The sequence below is a fragment of the Ambystoma mexicanum genome, chromosome 7q (genome assembly GCF_040938575.1).
Source record: "Ambystoma mexicanum isolate Mex_15411 chromosome 7q, UKY_AmexF1_1, whole genome shotgun sequence".
NCBI lineage: Eukaryota > Metazoa > Chordata > Amphibia > Caudata > Ambystomatidae > Ambystoma > Ambystoma mexicanum.
The window spans coordinates 1,038,234,584-1,038,259,752 of record NC_090941.1 but is presented as its reverse complement, the minus strand read 5'-3'; the positions used below and the strand labels follow the sequence as shown (position 1 = coordinate 1,038,259,752).

At 46.6% G+C, this 25,169-nt stretch overlaps 1 protein-coding gene across 8 annotated transcripts in view; it reads right to left on the bottom strand.

The window, feature by feature from the left end:
• STIM1 (stromal interaction molecule 1) overlaps positions 1–25,169 on the bottom strand; it is a 591,802-nt gene that overhangs the window by 207,733 nt on the left and 358,900 nt on the right. For all 8 annotated transcript variants that reach the window (XM_069640356.1, XM_069640358.1, XM_069640357.1 and 5 more), the window contains one exon: positions 22,294–22,408. In XM_069640356.1, the coding sequence (XP_069496457.1) occupies positions 22,294–22,408 (115 nt within the window). The remainder of the gene's footprint in view (positions 1–22,293; positions 22,409–25,169) is intronic.

The following is a 25,169-nucleotide window of genomic DNA, read 5'->3' as shown; positions in this document are numbered from 1 at the left end:
ACACCTCCTCCTCCCTACACTTCTGAAAACTAGAGAATTTTAAGCAATTGATACATTCCTACTCCCACACTTAGTACAATCCTACACCATACCCTACAAATACGTGTGGCCACCACGTAGCTGCACCAACACAAAAACGCCAAATGAACATGTGACCGTACCCTAGGAAACTGTCCACATGGAGCCCATTCACACCCCAAATACGACCAATGAGCATCAAGATAGAATGTCCTACACAACGCATAATAGCGCACTGAAAACACTGAACTACAACAATAAAACCTCACGCGGCACACAACTGGATCTAAACCCAATGGGTATAACCCAAACAATGGATCTAAACCCCAAACTATGCCAAACAATACAATCAAGTCCACTCTGTTCCCACAAAAATCACAACCCAAAAGAGGAACCCACTGAAATGGATTAAGGGCTAACACCTCCCCTCAAACTGAACTGGAAAAAACACTTGAGGAACAAAAACAATAAACAACGCACTCCACTTGTTTCAAGCTGCCCTTTGAAACCTAGAGCCTGCCACGCCCCAGCGTTCCACAAAAGTACATTACTAACTGTCAACACCCATCCGTGTACCAACAACCTTCCACCCTGGTCTGCACCCCAGGGCACCAGGGCTGCCACCCCCAGGCACTAACCCAGCTCAACAGAGCAACAACATGCACAACTAACAGACATCGGTCCCTAAACTGCTCTCGACACAGAACACAACACACCCAACACCAACCAACACCAACCTGAGGGCGCCAAACCGCACGCCCTTAAACCACCACACATCATGAGACCACTAGTCCCTGACAAAATGCATCCCAGCACCTTTAACTGCACCTACAGTACACCTCCACACAATACACTTTCACACAACCAGGACCCCTAGTCCCTGCCAACTGCATTACAGCACAACCGCAGTACACCACCGATATCACGACCACGACAATACTCTTACACTGCACTATAACACTACACCAAACCCAACGGGACCCCTGACCCAGCCAAACCGCCATCGCGGCACACCATTCTCTAAATATGGGAACCCCAGAACAAACTAGGCTCCCATTTCTATCGTAACCATACACACAGTACCCTATACTACCACCCTCACAGTACATCACCATCTAAATATGGGACCCCTAGTATCAACCAGGCTACCACAATTGTCATTGTTATACCCTCACATGGTATGAAACAAACACTCAACATCCGCCCACTCACGCACACACCCACCTTAGACACAAAGACAACAATATATTGCTGTAGAACATGAGAACAGAGCAAAATAACAGTAGAGTCCTTCAAACACTGCTGCATGCTCTCACTGACTATGTTTAGAAATTGTCACAGAACCCGAACACAAGTTCCATGTTCACCAATTAAACATCTCCCCCCACAAGTCCTGGAACTGTAACTGCCCTCAATTCCACGGAAAATAATAATAATGTTGCCATTACATCAAAGGGAGGAATCCACCGACACCCTAGTCCAAACCCCTCCTGAAAGAAAAACAGGTAAAACATAATAACACTTTACCTTAACATTTACAGGCCACGACATGAACAGACACACCATACCGGCCTGAGATAGAAAACACTACCTAACATAGAAGGCCAGAACACGCACACGCGACTCCTCTCAGTCCAGCCTTATAATCTTCCTTTGTAACATCACGCAACAAATCAGGCTGTCCTCCTCACATGGAACTGCACTCAATCAACTCCCGACGCCTCCAGGGATCCGAAAGGAAAACTGCAGCCCCAAAAGACACCCAGACAGGAACAAATGTCCGCCGCTCCAAGAGAACACATTGTCCTTAATTCCCTCCACCTGACACGCTCAGGACCGCAAACCACTACTGGACTGCATAGTGACGTTTCTGCATTACCACAATACGCCTCTACTGGATCACACGCTATCCCAACCCTGTCATCAGGGCTGGCAACAGATTTCCTTCTTGCATCGCAGGCCAACGTTGTTCCGCTCCACATGCGGAACAGGAAATCAGCGTCCCCTTGTCCATTACGCACCACGCATGGGGCACAATACTTGGCTCTCTGGTGTTCCAGTTGCCTTCCACGGTCCAGCCACTCACGCCGGGACCCAACATGATGACTTTCCAATGTCATCATTATACCAACATCACCGCGAAGTTCACATCTCCGATGCCTTCTATCCAGATGACCTGCTCGGAGAAGACAGCGCTGGGAATCCTTCCCGCCAGCACCCCCCATGGCTGCAGATGTCCAACAGCAACGACGTGCCGGCCGTTTGGCCTCACCTCCATCCACCATATGTCCACCACTAACAACGGTGTGCCTCCTGGCTGGCTGGACCACCCGGCCTTCAGCCAAGCCAATGGGGAGACAACTATCCTCGCCCACACCGCTAACAGAACGCTCCTTTGCGCCCTGCAGAAACAGGCTAAGTGTAGGAGAACAACCGCCGCTGCAAATTGGAGCCACTTTCCCTTCCAACTCCAACAACACGGCTCAGGACCCTATGTCTTCCGGGCCCCCAGCTCAATCGCTCTTGAGAGCCACAAGTCTTCAGAATCACTGGGCCTGCTGGACAACAACTCCGGTCCGGACACCCAGAGTTGCAAACGCTGGCTAACACGCAGGACGTGGGTACTTGGAGGGCAGTGTTCTGCTCAACTGCTGCCCCCTCCACAACAGGATCCCATCCTCGTCGCCAGTGATGTATTGCGGTCACACAAACTGCCACCCTGGACCAGCATGTAGATTGTAGTGGGTTTATTGTTCAAGATAGTAACAGCAAACACCGGCACGTCCTTCATAGCCAGCTCTCCTTCTCCAACTGTCCCCCTTGGAACATACATTCAGATCACAACACTGACACTCCATAGTGACATCACAGAATAGCATGCACTCTACACTGACATCACCACACTCAGGGAGCAGAGAGAGACATACATTATAACAAAGGGTCTATTGATTTTCCAGCAGACAGGTTTCAGGAAAGTGTGTGGGACCTCCCACTCCATTTGGACTGTGCTAACCTTGATGTCTGATACCCAGAGCTATCCAGGACCATGGCTTCGTCGATTTGGCCGCTTTTGAAAGTGTAATAAGAGTGAAACTATGGGAAAAGTTGGCATGATGGGGCATAGATTCTTCGCTCTTGTATTTTATCAAGGCTTTGTACAGCGATACCCAAGTCAGAATTATATTATCACAAGATGGGGAGCTATCTGGTGCATTCTCTACTACGCGAGGGCTGAAGCAAGGATGCCCCTTGGCCCCCCCCCTGCTTTTCAACCTATATATTTCTGATTTGCCTCTGGCTCTTCGGGCCATCAACCATCACCTTTTGTGGTATGGCAGGGAGTCCATGCCCTGCCTGACGTACGCCGATACCTTCATTTCGACCGTACACCAGTTGGCCTCCAGAGATCTCTTAATGCCCTTTTTATTTTTGCTAGAAATCATGGCCTTATTCCCAATGTAACTAAACCCAAAATAATGACCTGTGGGAAAAGGGCATATCGTGCTCCGTCCTTTATATGAGCGTGGGAGGTATCTTGTTGGAACAGGTAGTAGAGTATAATTACCTGGGTGTTTTGATTAGATCTTCTTTATGGCCTTCCCACCTGACTGAGGGGCCTGGGTTAAATGGCTTGCATTTAAAAGAATCATTGATGCCCAGGGAGGCCATTCACTTGATTGCTTACAGATCTGCAATCATCCCGGGCATACTGTATGCCCTGGAAGTTGTTCCATTAAGGGCAGAAGTTTGGCTGCCTAGACTGGAGGGAAAGATTCTTCCTTCTTTACTGTCCCTCCCAGGTAGAGTGCTGGTGGAGGTGATCAGGGTGGAACTAAGTGTGCTTCCTTTGCTGGCACTCTGGAAAATTGCTGCCTGTACGTTTTGGGCCAAGATCCATTATGGTTGTACGGGAGATGACTCAGTGTTGAGCAGGACGGTGGGTCACTCCAGAAGGTTCTCTAAAAGTGTCTGGTATAGAGACCTGGTGATGTTGGCGAGGTCCCACTTTGCAGAGGCTGGCGTATCTAATCTCCCGGAGAGCTGGTTGGACTTTAATTTGGCAAAATCTGAGGAGCAGTACATACACCATGGGGCAGGGTTAGCATTGAACTATTTAGCCGACCTCTAAGTTTGAGGCCTTCTCGCATCAGGCTTTTTCTCTAGGCGCACCAAAGTCCTACTTGCTAAACCTTAGGTTACCAGTTTTAATCAAATTTGTACTGGCGATTTGACTAAACATTCTACCTGTCTTTGAAAATACAGGGGCTCGGGAGGGAATGTCTATTCTTGAAAGGTTATGTAGATTGTGTGCTTAACAGGTTGAAACACCTCGTCATAATCTGACCCATTGTGGTGCTTTGAGTCTGGAATACGGGAAGGCTTACAACATTAACTCTATACTTTGGACCATTTCTGGAGTTCAACTTCATTAGTGACTGCTTTTTCAAACTTTCACATATGGCAACGTGTCGTTAGGAAACTGTCCCTGGAGTTCGAAAGAAATGTTTTAATTGTTTTAAGAGGATTAATTATTACATTTTTGTATCTTTGATTTTATTTGCCCCATCGTGATATGATGTGGGTCTTAATATAATGTATGTATTGTATTTTATCTTTCCTTTTTTATGAATGAGTAGTGTAAAAGGTCACTAAATTTAACCAAATGCACTTAATACAAATTTTAAAAGTAGCAAGTAGTACAAATAAGATTTTGAAGTGGGAATATTTTACTCCCCATTTTTTAAAGTTGGCAGTAAAATGATTTTTAGGAAGTAAAAAAGTCCCACTGCGAGTATTTTATATCTGAGTAAACATGAGTTTTAACTTTAAAACAAATGCTTTGGTCATAAATAATCATGTGTACTTCGCTATTTATGCACATTAAAATATATTATTGCCTGTTTAGACAGTAATAATAGTTTTTTTCTGTGGCACTATGTGTACTACTGGTCCAAACATATACATGGAGGTGTGTGCGTGAAAGCAGGGGAGCAGGCACTTTATGGGCCCATTTTCTATTTTTTGTTGAGAGTATCTCTACTTTAGTTTTTTGGGAGTATTTGCCCATAAAATGAGGTCTATAACGTGAATGTAACATTCTTCAGGTCTAAAAGCCCTTTAACCTCATGTCTGTGTAACTTTGTGATGATCTGAATATCTGCTTCCTGTCTAGTGCAGCTATGTGTATTCGCACTTGCTTTCGTCATCTTTTGGCATGTTCATATATGCCAAGTCTTGCGGGCTCATTTCCTCTTTGATAGTCCTGGGGTAAGGCCGGTAGGGATGTCTTACTGAGTACCGCCTTTCGTGCTTGCGGTATGGTGGTGGCGAGGGGACCATTCCATTGCAACTTCGATATGTTAGGAGGGGGAGAGGCCGACGCTACAGATAACGCATTCATCTGTCTTTCAACATATTGGTTTATGGATAAAACGTTTCGGAAATCAAGCATTAATATAGATCTAGATCACAAACTGAATTCATCAGCAAAGAATGCTGGAAAGCTCAGACTCCTGCGGGTCAGTCCCCAAGTGACCTTTCAAGCGGAATCAAACCAATACGGACATGGACATATAATGGGCATAGCCGCAGCCCATGAGTACGGGGGTTTGGACTCACTCAGGTCAATTTCAGCAATCCCATTACCTAATCCTGGGTAGACGAAACCATGCCAATAGATGCCATAGAAACATACTCAAACACAAAAGAAACCACCTAGAACTCACTTCCCTCTACCCAAACCACTCCCCTCCCAAACTATTCAGATCCTCACCCCTCTCCACCTTACTATACACAATCAACCTAGGCATTTGGCAGCAAACTACCTACTGGCACACCACATTGAGGAACACCATAGCTGTGCCCTCTAGCATTCCCCCCCCCCACCACCACACACGCCAGCAGCCAATCAGGTCCCTGCGGCGCTGACCAAGTACTCAATCGTGGGATCTCTGTTCTGGATGACACACACATCCAAGGTCATTTGCCAGGCCACTACCAATGTAGAAACCCAACACCACTCAGGATTCCGGTGCCATTGACCTGAAAGCAACAACACTACATGATTCTCATCTGCCTTTTACCGCCATCAACAACCCCAGCCTCCCTTCATTTGCAAAACCTTACCCAGTGAGGGCATCAAATGGCAGTGCTGCGCTGTAGAAGACCACTTTTGACTGATTGTATAACCACGAGCAATGGGGCCTGCTTTGCAACACACAATACAGCAAACGTAGTCCCAGGAGCCCTCTGCACTGCAGTACTGCATCCTACGAAGAAGAACAAGGACCCTATATGGTTGTACTACATGAGGAGTGATGCAGCATTTGCACTGCTATGCCACAACCAAAACAGAACTATGAGTAATGAGGTCTCTGCACTACAGTACTGCACAATGAGAGCAGTGCTTAACGAATGTCCACGTACCCTCTGCACTGTTGTGCTATCTATACAAAATAGCAGCAACGTATGAGGAATGAGGCCTCTGCACTGCTGCGCTATACACAATAACAGCCAAATATGAACAGTGAGGTCTCTGCACTGCTGTGCTATACACAATAACAGCAAATTATGAAGAATGAGGGATCTGCACTGCTATGCTTTACACAATAGCAGCAATGTATGAAGAATGAGGCCTCTGCACTGCTATGCTTTACACAATAGCAGTAATGTATGAAGAATGAGGGCTCTGCACTGCTATGCTTTACACAATAGCAGCATTGTATGAAGAACGAAACCTCTGCACTGCTATGCTTTACACAATAACAGCAAATTATGAAGAATGAGGGCTCTGCACTGCTGTGCTATACACAATAACAGCCAAATATGAAGAATGAGGACTCTGCACTGCTGTGTTCTACACAATAACAGCAAATTATGAAGAATGAGGGCTCTGCAATGCTATGCTTTACACAATAGCAGCAATGTATGAAGAATGAGGCCTCTGCACTGCTATGCTTTACACAATAGCAGCAATGTATGAAGAATGGGGCCTCTGCACTGCTATGCTTTACACAATAACAGCAAATTATGAAGAATGAGGGCTCTGCACTGCTGTGCTATACACAATAACAGCCAAATATGAAGAATGAGGGCTCTGCACTGCTGTGTTCTACACAATAACAGCAAATTATGAAGAATGAGGGCTCTGCAATGCTATGCTTTACACAATAGCAGCAATGTATGAAGAATGAGGCCTCTGCACTGCTATGCTTTACACAATAGCAGCAATGTATGAAGAATGGGGCCTCTGCACCTCTGTGCTCTACATAATCTATGAACAATGAAGACTCTGCACTGCTGTGCTCTACATAATAGCAGCAAAGTATGAACAATGAGGCCTCTGCACTGCTATGCTTTACACAATAGCAGCAATGTATGAAGAATGAGCGCTCTGCACTGCTGTGCTTTACACAATAGCAGCAATGTATGAAGAATGAGGGCCTCTGCACTGCTGTGCTTTACACAATAGCAGCAATGTATGAAGAATGAGGGCTCTGCACTGCTGTGCTTTACACAATAGCAGCAATGTATGAAGAATGAGGGCTCTGCACTGCTATGCTTTACACAATAGCAGCAATGTATGAAGAATGGGGCCTCTGCACAGCTATGCTTTACACAATAGCAGCAATGTATGAAGAATGAGGGCTCTGCACTGCTATGCTTTACACAATAGCAGCAATGTATGAAGAATGAGGGCTCTGCACTGCTGTGCTTTACACAATAGCAGCAATGTATGAAGAATGGGGCCTCTGCACTGCTGTGCTTTACACAATAGCAGCAATGTATGAAGAATGAGGCCTCTGAACGGCTATGCTTTACACAATAGCAGCAATGTATGAAGAATGAGGCCTCTGAACGGCTATGCTTTACACAATAGCAGTAATGTATGAAGAATGGGGCCTCTGCACTGCTATGCGTTACACAATAGCAGCAATGTATGAAGAATGAGGGCTCTGCACTGCTATGCTTTACACAATAGCAGCAATGTATGAAGAATGAGGCCTCTGAACTGCTATGCTTTACACAATAGCAGTAATGTATGAAGAATGGGGCCTCTGCACTGCTATGCGTTACACAATAGCAGCAATGTATGAAGAATGAGGGCTCTGCACTGCTATGCTTTACACAATAGCAGCAATGTATGAAGAATGAGGCCTCTGAACTGCTATGCTTTACACAATAGCAGTAATGTATGAAGAATGGGGCCTCTGCACTGCTATGCTTTACCAATAGCAGTAATGTATGAAGAATGGGGCCTCTGCATTGCTATGCTTTACACAATAGCAGCATTGTATGAAGAATGAGGGCTCTGCACTGCTATGCTTTACACAATAGCAGCAATGTATGAAGAATGGGGCCTCTGCACTGCTATGCGTTACACAATAGCAGCAATGTATGAAGAATGGGGCCTCTGCACTGCTATGCTTTACACAACAGCAGCAATGTATGAAGAATGAGGTCTCTGCACTACAGTGCACTACATAATCTATGAAGAATGAGGGCTCTGCACTGCTGTGCTTTACACAATAGGAGTAATGTATGAAGAATGGGGCCTCTGCACCGCCATGCTTTACACAATAGCAGCAATGTATGAAGAATGAGGCCTCTGAACGGCTATGCTTTACACAATAGGAGTAATGTATGAGGAATGGGGCCTCTGCACTGCTATGCGTTACACAATAGCAGCAATGTATGAAGAATGAGGCCTCTGAACGGCTCTGCTTTACACAATAGCAGTAATGTACGATGAATGAGATTTCTGCACCTCTGTGCTCTACATTATAGCAGCAACGTATGAAGAATGAAGTCTCTGCACTACAGTGCACTACATAATCTATGAAGAATGAGGGCTCTGTATTGCTATGCTTTACACAATAGCAGCAATGTATGAAGAATGAGGCCTCTGCACTGCTATGCTTTACACAATAGCAGTAATGTATGAAGAATGAGGGCTCTGCACTGCTGTGCTTTACACAATAGCAGTAATGTATGAAGAATGAGGCCTCTGAACGGCTATGCTTTACACAATAGCAGTAATGTATGAGGAATGAGGGCTCTGCACTGCTGTGCGTTACACAATAGCGGCAATGTATGAAGAATGAGGCCTCTGCAATGCTATGCTTTACACAATAGCAGCAATGTATGAAGAATGAGGTTTCTGCACAGCTGTGCTTTACACAATGGCAGCAATGTATGAAGAATGAGGCCTCTGCACTGCTATGCTTTACACAATAGCAGCAATGTATGAAGAATGAGGCCTCTGCACAGCTGTGCTTTACACAATAGCAGCAATGTATGAAGAATGAGGTTTCTGCACAGCTGTGCTTTACACAATGGCAGCAATGTATGAAGAATGAGGTCTGTGCACCGCTGGGCTACATGAACCTCAAACATAGATTTAAATATTTCCAGCATCATGCTGCGCGTGCAACAAGCAAAGAGCAATGCATCACCTACACTGCAATAGCCGAAGTTGCAGGCCCAAAAAAGAGAAAGACGGCGAATGCACAGTCATGCTGCAGGCGCCACAAGCGAACAGCAAACGTCCTCTGCAGTGTCCTGCCATACAGACAACCCCTCAATTCAGCCAGGGTCGGGGTGCAGGCGACTTTGACGGCAAAAACCAAATGAGCTGTTCAGCAAATGCACATCTCAAATGAGCGGTCTTGTTTTTAACAACGTTATGTAAGAAAACTCAGCAAATTAACACGTATTTGGGAAAAGGGGTACAAACAACCTACAACCTTCAATTGGAGCAATTAAGGAATGGTAGCCAACTGCATTTTTCTAGATCAGAAAAAGATGGCCACAGAAACCTCCAGCAGGTCTATGGAAAAGACAGGTGTCAGATTCCACTGGTAATAGGGTTTTCATCAGCAGTTATTGCTAGCATGACCCCACAGCTAAGGTGCGCCCCCCCCTGGACTCATCTCTTTCATCTTGCCCGTTGAACATTTGCATGCGGCTTTTAGTAAAGGTTTGCCACCGTGGGTCCTTATTTGTATGGATGGTGATTGGATTGCGGGGGGGGGGGGGTCGTTTGACAGGAATACAGCGTTTTAACATTCTACACACCCAGAAACCCATAATCCTTTAAGCATCTCCTCTCAATGCCTTAAAGCCATGAAGCATAGGGTGGACCTCACTGTAAAAGGGATCATGCTCCTCTTCCAGCTATATAAAGACATATTTACAGAAAGCTAGGTGAGAATGGGTGAACTTTAGCAACTTTGGTACACAACTACACTCTCTGTCGGGGAAAGTGCAAAGCGTGGATTTCCATGTTGTGCAGCCCTGAGCAGTGAACGAGTTTCTCATGGAATCAGCACGACATGTGGGCGAGTAGCAAGCATAGAAATCAGAGTCCCGCTTCTGCAACTTCCTAGCTGGGGACTTCATTTTGATCTCCCTGCAAGTTGTGCCCTTGGAACGCTCCCCGAGGCCTGCAACATTAGAAGACTGCATGAAATGGGCCAAAGTAAAAGGCAACATTCCTGCAGGATAAAACAAAACGAATTCCCTCTGTCTAAACGTCACACGTACCTCCCGTGCTGTGTGTGAGCTTCTCAGCCCGTATGAGATCGAAATCGGAGGTCTTGGAGGAGCTCTATTTAGCTTTCATGATGGAGGCCATCTTCTCAGCCCCGCTAGTGGTTAACAGCTACACCATCAATTAGCCTCCCAATGCCAAGAACTGGGCTCGAGTTCCTGCTGTGGACAATGTGTCTTCTTCAGATTTGTCCAGAGGTGTGTCATCATGTCGTCTCAAGCTCATGTGGCGTAGAAAGCATATCCCCTCCAGAGGTATGTTGTTGGTGGCCCCACGGGCTTCACTTGTGCAGTCGCATGCCCTTAAGCCCATGCCATGGCCAGCATACCATCATTAGGCCCAATGCCATCTTGCGAGTTCAATAGTATTGCATGAATAGCGTTGTCACAAACTCCCCACAGCATGACTCCTCCAGGGATGAGCCTACCTATGCTGTGTGCAGGGTGTTCTCCCCAGTAACGCCTATATAGCAGCAAAGGACCGAGCCAAATTCCATAAGGAACTCTCAAGTCAGTGCTGTGAACAGTGTGCCTCCTCTTAGAAGATGGTCACTAAAAAGCTCCGATGCCATAAAAGGCTGTCAAGGCGATGCAGAGACCAGCATGTCTTTCAGGGAGCGTCGGGCCAAATACTTATAGTGCAGAAGTTTCACCCCTTGAGTGATGAGGTTGCCCCATGAGCCAACCCGATGGCATTTCAAACCTTGCAGCAGGCCCTCTTTCCAGGGATGAGATGGTGGTCGCCAAGAACCAATTTACGGCCATCAAAGCTTTGATGTAAATGCTGCTGGGTGTTTATCCTCTCCAGTGAGGACAAGACATTCCCCAAGAACCAACCCGATGCCAGCAAAAGCTATGTGGCCCATGCTGTGGACAGTGTGGTCACTAATTATGCACAGGTACTCCCCAGAAGTATGTCCAGTGCCATCACAGACTCTTAAGTTAATGCGTTCAGGCAACTTTGCTCTTTAGGGATGGCAGCTGGGGAAACACCAGTCCAGTAATGAAGAGGCTGCACAAAAAGCATATGGTAAAATGGTGTTCAGCTAAAGCAGTATGCCTACAACAGCAACATACCTCCTGCAGGGGACCTCATGAAAAACCACCCCTTGAAAGGTTGAACATAAAAGGTATTTACTTTTGATGGAATTCACCATTAAGTGTCCACCGTGGTTCAAAAGTCTAATGGTTTAAGGCTGTGATACGAGTTCGCAGCATTTTGCTGGGTGGGGGCATTTAGCCTGCACAAACAATAAAACAGAAGCTGTGTTTGATACGGGGTTGGGGTTGCGGGGGGTGGAAAGAGTACCTTAATTGTTCCAGCCATCAGTGGGGCCAAGACAGATCGCTGAAGTGTGCTATTCTGGGGTTCGCCCCAGAGGATTTTACACCATTTGCACATCTTATTCAACTCCACAGCCGGAGGGGGCGCTGCCAGAGAACACATTACAGCTGTATTCAGAAAACTGCAATAGCTGCCTTTTAATGCCAGAGTTGATTTTAAGTTTTATTTGTGATCCATAAAGCCCTTATGTAGGCCAGCGCCAACATATCTACAAGATAACATCCAATAGTAATCCTCCACATGAGGATGACTCCACATGAGGATGACTCTTGTAGCAAATGTGCATGGCTTATGTACCAATTTCTACACAGGAGAAGGATATGGGCAGCTACTTCCGGGTTCCTGTTGCCATATTATGGCATGATCTCCAGGAGAACCGTTCAGACGAAGACTCAAAACGTTATTGTAATGCCTTCATGTTACAAGCTCTCCCACCCCTCATTCTGGAAAGCACTTAAAATGCAAAGGTGGCCACAGGGAATGCATTTATCAATACCTGTATTCCTGTTTTAAAGTGCACCCCCTTCGCATTCCCAGTCCTTTTCCCTTCCCAAATTTTACCCTGATCAAAGTTGGACAATTTTGGGGAAGGGCTACGGGTTTCTTTGGATTTTACCTTTCAAAATTCAACTTCTGATTTTGGGATAACTGGCGAGTGACCCAGCCAGGCAACCATCACCCTTGTCAGCAAACCCTCAATTGAGGGGGGGGGGGGGGGGGGGGAGGGTGTTTTGGAATGAATTACCAAGCGCCGGCTGGTCACCTCTATGGGCTGCCCTGGCTTCCTTCTCTCAATGGACCAGTATCCGGGACTGGTCTCATCTGCTAAGAGTCAGTTCTCTTGCTCTGCCATCTCCAGTTGGTTCCCGCCTGTCTTTTCCTCACCCAATTATCCCAAATTCCCCCCTTTATCCTAGGGACATTACATTAGATGTTGCTCTTATCCCACCACTGGTTTGTCAGAGGAGAGGTTTGATTTCCAAAGGACCAAAACGTTGGGGGGTACTTACTGTCTCTGAGGAGAAGCTAATTTAGTTTGTATGCTCTAATTTCAAAAAACATCTACGCTATTTTAATAAAATGTATATTTCTATTTTCTGAACATCAAGGTGAATATTTTGATATGTTAGACCCAATTCAGGGGTTTGAGGAGAGGATGAGTACTTTCAGGGTCTGCTCTCCCAGCCCTGGGATATTCTGATGCAGATTGGCAGGTCCTGGTCCACAGCAGCAAGTGTCACCCCCTGGGAGTGGGGTAGGGAGCATAGCTCTCCTCTGCCTTGGGCTGCTCTTTCCCCTCGGTGTTTGAGGGCTTTGGAAAGTACAACTGTCCCGAAAGAGGTCCAGTGAATCCTTCTAAAGTGTAGTTCCAGCGTGAATCAAAGAAGTGGTGGGAGACCCCTTGTATTAAAGGCAAAAGCCTGCAGGTGAGACTAAAGCTAGCCTGCCTTAGTGGTCCAATCTATGTTCTTGAAAGAAGTGCACTTTGCCCTTCTGACTCCTGTGGTGAGTTCCAGTGAGGAGTCGGACAAAGGGGTGGCATGTTTCAATAAAGCTTTATTAAGATTTGCAGAAAATAATTTACCTCTCCCTCTCCCTATCCGCATCCCTATCTCTGAAGAGTTATCCCTACCTAAATCAATAACTCGAGTGCTTGTCGTCAGGAAGTCTTTTCAAATGAAAAATGTGTGTGTCCTCTGTCCAAAACCTACTCTTCCCCTACCACTAATCTACAAGAAAGGTTCAACATACAAGTGAAGAACAATACCAGGAGAATGGCTCCTTTCTCCTGGTGAACAAGCCCAGTCTATCTTTTTCCCAGCAATCCTTTGCTTAAGCTTCTGATTCAACAAAGAAAGCATGGTCAGGAGAATGACTCCCTTCTCCTGACCCACCTTTTGCAGTCTTAAGGACTGCCCTGGGATATTCTTTAGCAATAGTCCTCAAATGTCTCATTACTTCCTCCAAAGGGTTTCTGAATTCTTGCTGTACAGTTCCATTACTTCTTCCCAGTTTTACGATGTGCGAAGATTACCCCCAGACAGCACTTGTTTAATTTCCTCTTCAATCCCATTTGTATTATCACTGTATCAACAAACACTTCTCTTGATGCACTCCCGATTCTTGAGTTCTAGAATCTCACCACTATGATGAGGGAAATTATTCCCTAAGTTCTCTTGGCTTTTAGTTTTCTGATTATCATCTCCGTGACAAGGGAGGTTGCTCTCAAACTTTTCTGGACTCTTGATACGCGGGTATAACTACTGTGATGTGAGAGATGACTCCCAAGCTTCTCTCGACTCTTGGTTCTCTGGGTGTCACTACTGTGACTAGTTTCTCTGGACTAGGGATTCACGTGAAGACACTACAGTGATAAGGAAGTTCACTCCTGATCTTCTCTGGGCTCTATTTTTGCCCCAAACCACTACATGGTCTCCCACTGTTCCTGTTACCTGGAATGTCGGGACTGTCGCTGGTTCTTCCTGGGGAATTGGGCCATCTAGAATAGCTTCAGCATCTCCTGGTTTCTTAACTCTGCTCCCCAATTTGTCCTTATAGCTCCATAGAGACTTTGAAAACACGGCTCTGACACATTTGCTGGATCACATGGTCCTCCTCCTCGAGGTCACACCACCATTGCTTTCTCTCCCGCTCTTCAGTTAGTCAAGAGCTTGGCTTCCAATGTCGTGCTTTGCTGACCGGTTTTTAGGCATCCGCGCCACTGGGGATCAACGTTCGTGCAGCTTTGCGTTCCCAGATTTGAACTTCACAGGTTGGGCTGGCTTCATGCCAGCTGCACTCTCTTCTTCCTAGTCCTTTCTCACTCTTTATTTCCTGAGGTTGGATCCTCTCCAGCGTAGAGTTTAAGACCTTCTTTGGTTATTGTTGAAATTATCTTTATGCCTCTTTGAGGCCAGCTCTTCTCAGTATGAGAAGTTGTTGAGGTGATCATTATTTTAACACATACCTGATCCACTGTGTCGTTCACACCACCCCCACCCCACAAGCTGTACAGAATGGCATGAGTAACCCTGTTGTCTTTAGGGAAGGTGGGGCTGGAAGAGTTGTGGATGCAAAAGGTGATTGCCCAGATTGTGGACCTTGAGTGTGCCCCCTAGAAGAGATGGGACAATCACTAGTGTGCTGACCACTGCCCTCCCGACCACTCTTCTGCTATGGGTGTGAATAGGGAAGGCTGGAATCACCTTGGGTGAACTTGCTGCAAGATCAGTTGTGGCTGTGAGTTACACCAGTGTCCAGTTACTTCACTGGTAGTTGCTAGTTCAGTCCACCTGTGACTCGCCTGGTCCCGAGAAGAATGACCTCTGTGCTTCTTCCAGTCTTTTGGGAATGGTTGGTGGGTCCGTGGGGTTGCGTTTCGCGAAGCAGAACGGTCTGGAGAGTATCTGTTTTGCACGGAGCGCATCGGTCAGAGCCTGCTGAATGTAACTGTCTTTTTCCTTCTTGCTTGTCAGGTTGCTGCTGAGCCGCAGAGACGGTGCTCAGCAGATGAGCGGCAGAAAGAAGAAAAGGTGCTGAGGTGAGTGGTAAGAGTCTTTCACCCATGGCACACGCTAGTTGACTCCTGCTGTCTTTCCTTTCCTTCTTCCTTGAGAATGGAGCTGCATGGGATTACTCAGCGTGTGAAAGGCTACGTAGTAAGCGTTAAGCTTCCTCTATAGAAGCAGAATCAACGCAAAGCAGGTAGTTGGCCTCAGGGTGTGGTATTTATAACCCTGGGCCGCTCCCTGTTAGACTGAAGCGTGTGACCTGCACAGCAGCATGGGGCACATCCGGCAGCCATGTTGAGTTCCTGGCAATGTCTGTAATATGGTGGCCATCTTGGAACAGTGCTCCGTTGTCCAGATAATGGTGACATTCATACCTGCGCCAGCCGCACAGCAGCACAGCAGCACAGTCCAGCCTTCCCTGGTGTAAAAATCGTCCCTACACTTGCACCTGACACGGACCCTGCTAGTAGTCACGGGGGCCCTTGGTGTCTTCACTGGGTCTTCCCGGGACTGGACCTTTGTGATCATGAGTTATGCTTCCTTGGGGCCAACGCTTCTCAGTACCATTAGTTTTCCGATCTCTTTGGTTCTTGTCATATTGATTCGCAGATCAAGGCTAGAAGAAGCCCTACCATAACAGACAGGAGTGTTTTCAGGGATTTCTGACAATGACTTGGTCCCAAGGGAAAAGGGGTCAGGGAGTTTCTTCATGGAACGGGAGTCCATATCCCCATGAAGGGAGTCCCGATTTCCAGAACCCCTAGGAGGACTATTGGGCAGCGGACATTCCTCCCTTGGCTCGCATGGAAGGGCTCCCCCTGGGGAGAAGTGACGGGATTCCATGAATTGTCACATATCACACCCAAAGTGCTTTTCTCTAGATGAAGCGGAGGGGACAGGAAGGAGAGAGAAGTAGAAAGAAAGAAAACGGTGGAAGTCTGCTTTTACTGAACAGAGCCCTCCCGACTATTCTAACCCCACCCCCTTCCCTTCTCATTAGGATTAAAGGCCTTTAGAAATGCATCACGCTGGTGTGAGGACACCCTCCCTTTGAATGGGCGCGCTCCTTTGATGCCTGGGCCCAGGGCAGCTGCCTGGTGGGCGGCTGTCTCTGGTGGAGGGTGTTAGCTGCACTCACAAAGTGATTAAAGAAGAGGAATGGCCATTTGGGTTCCTGTTCTGTCATTTGGCAGGCTCAGCCAGTCTGTCCAGAATACACATCACATTTGACAGCAGTGCTGACTCACAAGAGCGGGCACACGAGTGATATCAAATTGGCGTAGCTGCCATGATCAAAAGTAGTGTCATGCACCATGCCTAAACTCAAGCATAGCTGTATAGTTTCATCTGCCACCATCAAGGGCTACTAATGATCATGGTTTTGGTACAGGGGTGCACATCTTAAATGCAGATCATGCACTGCAAATAATGGGTTGCCACTAGAGATGTCAAATGGGTCACTGTGACCACAGAATCTGCTCTGTGCCACTGGTAGAGCAGAGTCATGACATCACAGCATATGTCAAGGAAACAACCCATCAGAGTACAAATTGTCTTGGTCTATATTCCAAGACATAACATATTGTGCAGATGTATGTATAGTACATGCTAACAGAAATGGAATATACCCATGAACCCATTATGGGGACAAAGTCGCCAATGACTTTACTTTGGGTGGTCTGGAGGCATGGCCAAAGGTCATGCCTGGATAGTGTGGCCACTGCTCATGGTCACATACTATGGACAGTGGCCCATGGGCTCTCAACGGGGGGAAAGGGGCCACTAAGCCAGGCCTTTTGGCTACTTTGGAGAGCTGAGCAGGCAATGTGGCCAATGTTCATGGCCGTCATCGTTGTGCTCGCGTTTCCAGTGAGGTCACTGATGATGTAAATAAGAGATGCCACAAGTGCAATGGGGTGGCTGAGAGTTAAGGTGATGGAGCTGCCAATGCTGGAAGCATTTTGTTGTGTTAAACCATTACCTTCACGTCACTTCCACTAACGTGCTTTCACTGTATGCACACACCCCCCCACGGACACATGCATGATTGCTGTGCACCTTGAACGCTCCAGGGGCGTGGCAAGTGCGGCGTCAATGGGCTAGCCCTACCATCTACACTCGCTGTGGAGGATAGGGCAGTGGGGAGCTGGCGTGGGTATTTCCGGTCAGAGCTGGCTGGCTCTGTTGACAGCTGTCCAGGAAGCCACATCCTATTAATAGAGGCCTAGGGCGAGAACTCTCTGCGGGTGTGTGTGGCGTGACGGCAGGGTGGACAACCTTCTCACCCGCATGGCCACGGCTAGCGGGGCACAGGAACGCATGCCTACGTGGCCTGCCCCCGGCCGCCCATTATCCGGATGGCATCGCTTCCTTTCTTGCCGACTTTTCCAGGCAGGTCCAATTCCACCACGCAAGTCTGCGCCAATATTGCACTTCTGGGAGGGGCAGCGCAGTACCGAGTAAAGAGAGGCTTAGATGTTCAGAGATGTGGCTCTTTGATAGAACACAGACCTTTCACTCGGCGTCGGCAGACCTCTTGAGAGAGTTACGTGTAAACAGAATAAGAAAAGCATTTTATCTCGGTTTTATAATACGTGCTCACATTCATTTCCCGCAGTTGTGATAATATTTGCCGAACGTGCTATGAGCACTACGTTTGCAACACAGAATAATTGGTGTTGAAAGCCCGTAGCGACATTCATAAGACACTAAATCCGACAAAAAGAAGGGTTAACAACATTAACATGCAAGTGAGGGGCACAGAAAGGGGAAGGTTAACATTGGGATGCTTTCTTTAGTTTACATTCAAAACCGTGCACTACAGTTCACAACGAGTGGGTGTAGCTCATGTAAAATAAGCTTTATAGTACGGAAAGTGTGTTATCCCAGTGGGAGTGTGTGCTGCTCACACCCATCGGGCACCCCAGACCACCAGGTTTCCAATTCCCAGCCCGGTTTTGAGACAGGGGGTACAGCCCAGAGTATTTGTTTGGGGTTCTGGAGATGTTTGGGGAAGATGGGAACTCAGGAGTCCATGATGAAGGAATTGGGAGCATTGTGACCTTGAAGCAGCGGATACCACCAGCAGCCGATGCTTTCTGGTGGTCTCTGACCTTCGTCCCATCCTCCAGACTTCGAGGCCCAGCTGCCCCCCCCCCTTATTGGTGGTCATGTGCCCTGTGCAGGTCCCAGCCACCTCTGGATGGGTGTGCCCTGTGCAGGTCCCAGCCACCTCTGGATGGATGGATGCCCTTCGCAGGTCCCAGCCACCTCTGGATGGGTGGATGCCCTTCGCAGGTCCCAGCCACCTTGGATGGGTGGATGCCCTTCGCAGGTCCCAGCCACCTTGGATGGGTGGATGCCCTTCGCAGGTCCGAGCCACCTCTGGATGTGTGCCCTTTGCAAGTCCCAGCCACCTCTGGATGGGTGCCCTTTGCAGGTCCCAGCCACCTCTGGATGTGGGCCCTTTGCAGGTCCCAGCCACCTCTGGATGTGGGCCCTTTGCAGGTCCCAGCCACCTCTGGATGGGTGCCCTTTGCAAGTCCCAGCCACCTCTGGATGGGTGCCCTTTGCAAGTCCCAGCCACCTCTGGATGGGTGCCCTTTGCAGGTCCCAGCCACCTCTGGATGGGTGCCCTTTGCAGGTCCCAGCCACCTCTGGATGGGTGCCCTTTGCAAGTCCCAGCCACCTCTGGATGGGTGCCCTTTGCAGGTCCCAGCCACCTCTGGATGGGTGCCCTTTGCAAGTCCCAGCCACCTCTGGATGGGTGCCCTTTGCAGGTCCCAGCCACCTCTGGATGTGGGCCCTTTGCAGGTCCCAGCCACCTCTGGATGGGTGCCCTTTGCAGGTCCCAGCCACCAAGCACACACTGCAGATGGGACTTCGAGGCCTGCTAGGAACGTGAGCCCCGGGACTGGCAAGCGGGGAGGGGTGGTGTAGCCGCCTAATGCTTCCATGGAGTGCACCCTCGGATAAACCATGCAGTTCTAAAAGCCAACCGCCTATGAGGCAGGGCACACACATTATAAAAGAAGGATAAGATGGTAAACTTTCTCTACTTCCACCCCTCCTTCTCCCCCAACGATTAGACACCTCTGACAGATTCTCCGGCACTACAGGTCTTGACAACATAGACTGCGTGCAACATTCCAAAAAACATTTTTGTTTAATACAGAATATTTAAATTAAAACATAAGATACTACCCACACCTAACACAGTGTACAAAACTACCACTAAAACCTACAAAATCTAAAAAGCTAAATTTCAAATAAACCACTTACAAATGGACACAGACAAAATCACATATCACAGTACATAAGAAAAAACCTAAATGTGTCACTAAAACAACATATAATCCCAACATGTTTCTGTTCTTTAAAGCCCCTTTCGGGCGAACATTCTTCAGGGGAACCTTTAAAACATCCACTATTCTTCTCAACACCGTGTTGAATGGGTAGTTTCAGGCAACCAGCCTGCAAAGAAGAGAAACAGAGGGAAATGTAAAAGTGGAGTTGACTCAGTCAAGAGAACAATTCCACAAAAAGGTTTAGAAATTAAACCAATTAGATTGACCTTAATGTGGTGAATCTTCAACGCACGTCTGTAAATGACAGATAGGCTAATTTTTCTTCATTGAAAAACCAAGATACTTCAAAAGGCGTCTCAATCCGCCGAAAATATCGTCACACCTAGAAAGGACACATCACACTACCAATGAGCCACAGATCACTACAGGACAACAGTCATGAATTGTTCAGGATATATTAAATAAAAATTACCTTCACGCAAGTGAAGCCACCCACAACGTGGGGCAAGGGGAGGAAATCCCTTGTAATGACAACCAAGTCTGCAGATGATTACAAAAGAGGACGCAGAACCAATCTGTAATATAAGAAGGGCGGTCACCAACCATCTCAAAGAGCATTCAAATGCACCGATACACCACGGCTCCCAAATGGGTAAAAAAAGGGGAAGAAAAGAAACCATTTCAAGCCCAGCCTAGGTCATGCATTAGAGCTCATGCTTCCAAACAGTAGTGTCATACACCAGCGGTCTTCACAGCCATTAAATGTGTAAAAACATGCTGAACGTGACCAAGTAGTGAGAGATAGTACACAACACCTCAACGTTCAGTAAGTAAAAAACTGCAGAAAAGGGATAATAGCCCCCAACATCACTAAAAGTAATGTAGCTACTAAAGTTCAAGAACAACATGCTCACCTCTAGATTAGGACAAACAAACTCCTCGCTAATGACTCGCGGGGTTTGAAAGAAGACCGTGCAGCACCAGCATGTGTTTTCACCAAGTGCAGCAAAACGCTCACCACTTCCTAGTAAACACTAAGAAAGGACTATACTTTTCGATTAAATACAGCGGCCATCTTTTACATGCAATCTTCCTAGTGAACACTAAGGAAGGACTACACTCTTCAGTTAGGTACTAGCCGGTAAGAAAAAACTAGCGGCCATCTTTGCATCAAACCACCCAACAACAAGGGGAAGCAGTGTTGAGAAGAAAGTGCACTGGGGGGCACAAAACAATTCAAAAGAAATTGACACAGCATTGCAAAAATCAAGCAACAGACAGTCAAATTTTTGCAAAAATAGATGGCACAAAATAAGGAAAATTAAAAAAATATCTCAAAACACAGCCAAAATTGCAAACAATAATCAGATTGCAAAAAACATTTATGTTTGGCTGACCAGATGTCAATCAATACTCTCATTGAGCCCCAGAACATTACTTTGCAATTTAAAAATAATTTTTTGTTCCAGGTTCAATAATTTCTGGTCTGTCTCGGCTTTCCTATGGCCATGCACCTTTTTCAAAATAAACCACGTAAAGTCATTGCAGCCATGTTTCATATCAAGAAAATGTTTCACTAAAGGAGCTGCAATCACTTGATTTCTGATGCAGCTCCGATGTTCCACCATACAGAATTTACATTGTCTGTTAGTCTTGCCTACATAATATAGGCCACAGGGGCATGTGATTAAATACACAACATTGAATGTGTTACAGTTGGTCATTTCATTACACACCCATTTCAGATTAGGTAAAAGTGGTAGTTTTGTACACTGTGTTAGGTGTGGGAAGTATCTTATGTTTTAATTTAAATATTCTGTATTAAACAAAAATGTTTTTTGAAATTTGGAATGTTGCACGCAGTCTATGTTGTCAAGACCTGTAGTGCCGGAGAATCTGTCAGAGGTGTCTAATCGTTGGGGGAGAATGAGGGGTGGAAGTAGAGAAAGTTTACCATCTTATCCTTCTTTTATAATATAATCTATGTTCCTATTGGTGGAGTAAGATGTGGTACATATAAATAGGATCCTGTGTACCTATTTCATTACAGGGCACACACATTCACAGAAACATTTACTGAAAATCGAGAACTACGCACACGATTTACAAAAAAACTCCACTCGAGCATTAAGTAGAACTAAATAGAGGCTTGTAGTCTTAGTCCAACTCGCGGCTAAGGTAGGTAGCTCAGAGCTGCACAGCAGCAAACACTTCTGGTTGGAAGCTTCAGAAGGCTTCACAGGAGCAGATACACAGTGTTCTGCTGTCTTCCAGGACCTCAACGTAGTAAGCATGAAAAGGGGGGAAGGGTACCAGAGAATACACCACATCTAGAATCAATCAATCAAAGCTGCTTCTGTGCCCAACCTCATCCGTTTGAACAGCCAATCATCTTTAACTTCAAACAAACAAACAAAGGGCAAGCTACTGTTTCGTGTTGCAATGTGTGCCTTGAACAAAGCTGGTCACATTAAATAGAACACATGCCACTTGAAGCGAGATCGTGCTTGTGATCAGAACTTTCCCTGGAAAGCGTGTGTTGAGGATGCTGGCCCCTCACCTTCTGAGGTCTTCCACGCCTGCCACAGGTCTTCCACGCTGATCAGCTTGTCCTCGCCATGGAAGGTGCTGTGCTTCACGGTCGGGTCATGGTAATTCAAGTCTTCCCTCAGGAACTAAGGAGGGAACACACAGAGTTACAACAGGCTCAGGTTGGGACAGTTCCAACAGTCACAGATTGCAATTCCACAAGAAGCCAAATGTTCTGAACGCTGTACAACAGTGAGCAAGCAATCGCGTGGTGCGCTCCAAAAGGACATAGTGGTAACCGGCCAGGCTGTACGCCAGGGAGTGGAGGCGGAAAGATACCAATGGGACCATGGAATGGGCACAACACAGACTGGCCACATACATTTCGTACATCTTATGCAGGTAAATAATATGTTAAGCTACTGGCCTTTAGATTCAATGCAGATGGGAGCCATGAATGTTCTGTACATCCCCTGTGCCCCTTCCTTGGATAGGAGGAATATTTTTAGAGCATTCTTGGAGACCAGAAGTTCTTTTTGATTTCTGGAGGCAGTGAAGTCCAGAAATGTGGCGCACATTGGGTGAAGGAGTGGGAGGTAGATTATAAAAGGGAGAAGACGGGGGACTGTACGATTTAGGATGGCTTAAGAAGGAAGGGTGGGAAGCGGAGGTTAAGCACCTTAAGAGTGGGCCAAGTCCATGAATGTAAGGCACCCCTGTATTCTGTTTTCTACAGGCTGCACCCCCAAAGAGTAAGAACGCAAGGATATTGCCAGTCCATCAGAGATAACAGAAAAACATTTTTTTTTTGTTTTTTGTTTTTTAAAATGGAAGCTCCTGGGCATTTGAGTAGCGGGGCCCCATCACCAAACGAGGTCTGGGGTGGAGCAAGCCCTGACCTCACCCATCAGGGTGAAGGCTGGGCCGGGGATTGCAGCGCAAGTAGGAAGCGCTCAGTAGGGTTAGTTGACCGTGGCACGGGTCACATGCCAGGTTCAGATCCAGCCCCTTCTCCTCCGGCTTCCTTGTGGCTCATAGTTAGGAACCAAGAAGCTCTCCCAGCTTCCTGGTTCCTGTTTGTGAGCAGCCCAGAGGAGCCGTGGGTGGCCTAGAGTGACGGACCGAAGCTGGAAAAACAGCTAAGAAGGCTTTAAAAAAAAATGTGATGTGTATTTTGCATGTGTCAAGTGTGTGTCAAATGTATGTGCTATGCGTCAGTGAGTGGTGGGTGAATGAGAAGAAATGCGATAGTGTGTGTTTGAATGTTCTGTGTGGGTGTGTGCCTGAGTGGAGGATGCAAGAGAAGGTGTATGAGTGAGTGAGTGTGAGTGAGTGAATGGTGGGTGAAATGTGATAGTGTGCTTGAATGTTCTGGCTGGAAACACAGGTGAAGGTCATGTGCCATCACTTCTCGTGATGTCACTTGGGGTGTGGTCAAATTACATCACTTCCTGGGATATCATAAGAGGTCAAGGGTCATGTGATGTCACTTCCGCTACCCGTGGCATTTTGGTGAAATGACGTCCCTGGACGCATAAAAAATGATGGAAGAGGAAAAGTGGCGGTCCCATCAATCTGCCAATTTACCTACCTCAGACCGGAGTTGCCATGGCCATGACCATTAGAGGTCAGCTACTGGGCTAGAAGCTACCGTTCTCACACTCTACTTCACTAATCTCACTGACCTGTTGGCCAAATAGCAAAGGTACAGGTAACTACATTGCTTTTAAGTCAGCAAGGCTTCTTGATATTTAAATTGATCTATTATTACTATTGGCCCGAGTAGTGTTGTATGCCAATCACAGAAGCAAATTAATATCAATCAGGGTGAACATTTCAAGCTGCAAGCTACTAGCCAGCAATGAAAAAAAAAGGCACTTGTCACCTGAATTCTATACATGTACACAGCATAGCACTTATTACTGATCAAGAGTCAATTATCACTAGCCAATGGCTAGTGCACATTTTGCAGCAATACAATAGATGGGTACCCCCTACATCGCTTGCAAGAGGGGAAACAACCAGAAACAAGGCACAGAAATCAATCCAGCGGATATAAACAAGTCCACTATAAACAACACAATCCCACCATATTCGGGGCGGTCCCTCAATCAACCCCTCAGATCACTACACGTAATACATACACAAGTTTTTTTTGAAAAATGTATTTATTTTTCTTTATTTAATTAGAAACATTAAAATGATTATTAAATAGATCAGAGCTCATATAAGAGTAAGTATAAATATAGGACATGCAGTTAGGCATCCTTAAACTGAAAAAGAAGAAATTTAGGACCGAGATGCACGGGCACTTACTGACTGAATATCTCAAGAAAAACATTATACCACAGGGACTCCTAGTGAGGAACGAACCCTGTCTTTTTGTCGACGATCTAGAATATAAAACAGCTTTCTCTGGGGTAGGTACTAAATGCAGCCGAGACTGGATGCTATTAACCATCAACACGGCCCTCAAGAAAAGCATACTCGTCTGCAAAAATTGATGAAGCTGAAGCCGTATTTGCCCTTGATACGACAATCCTTAATATCAAAGAAAAGCTTGACCTAATAGACAAGCATACTAAAGAGTGTATCAAACTTACTACTGCTAAAAAAATGGATAAACTCAAGAAAGACATTTCTACTTTTTCTAAGGAATCTGCCTATCCGTATCTGAGTCCCGATTATGCGGGTCCAGGCCTTTGGGATGATCCGTCTCATCCTAATCAGGGTCCGCAGCATTATAGAAAAAGAGTTACCTTTTCAGATAGTTCCTCAGACGGGAGTGGTTCATTTCCTAACCAAAATACACGCGGCCCGAGAGGTCGCCAATGGAATAGAGGCTCACGTAGAGGGAGAAGAGGACGCCAACATTGGCCTTACCAACAATACATGCAGATGCCCATG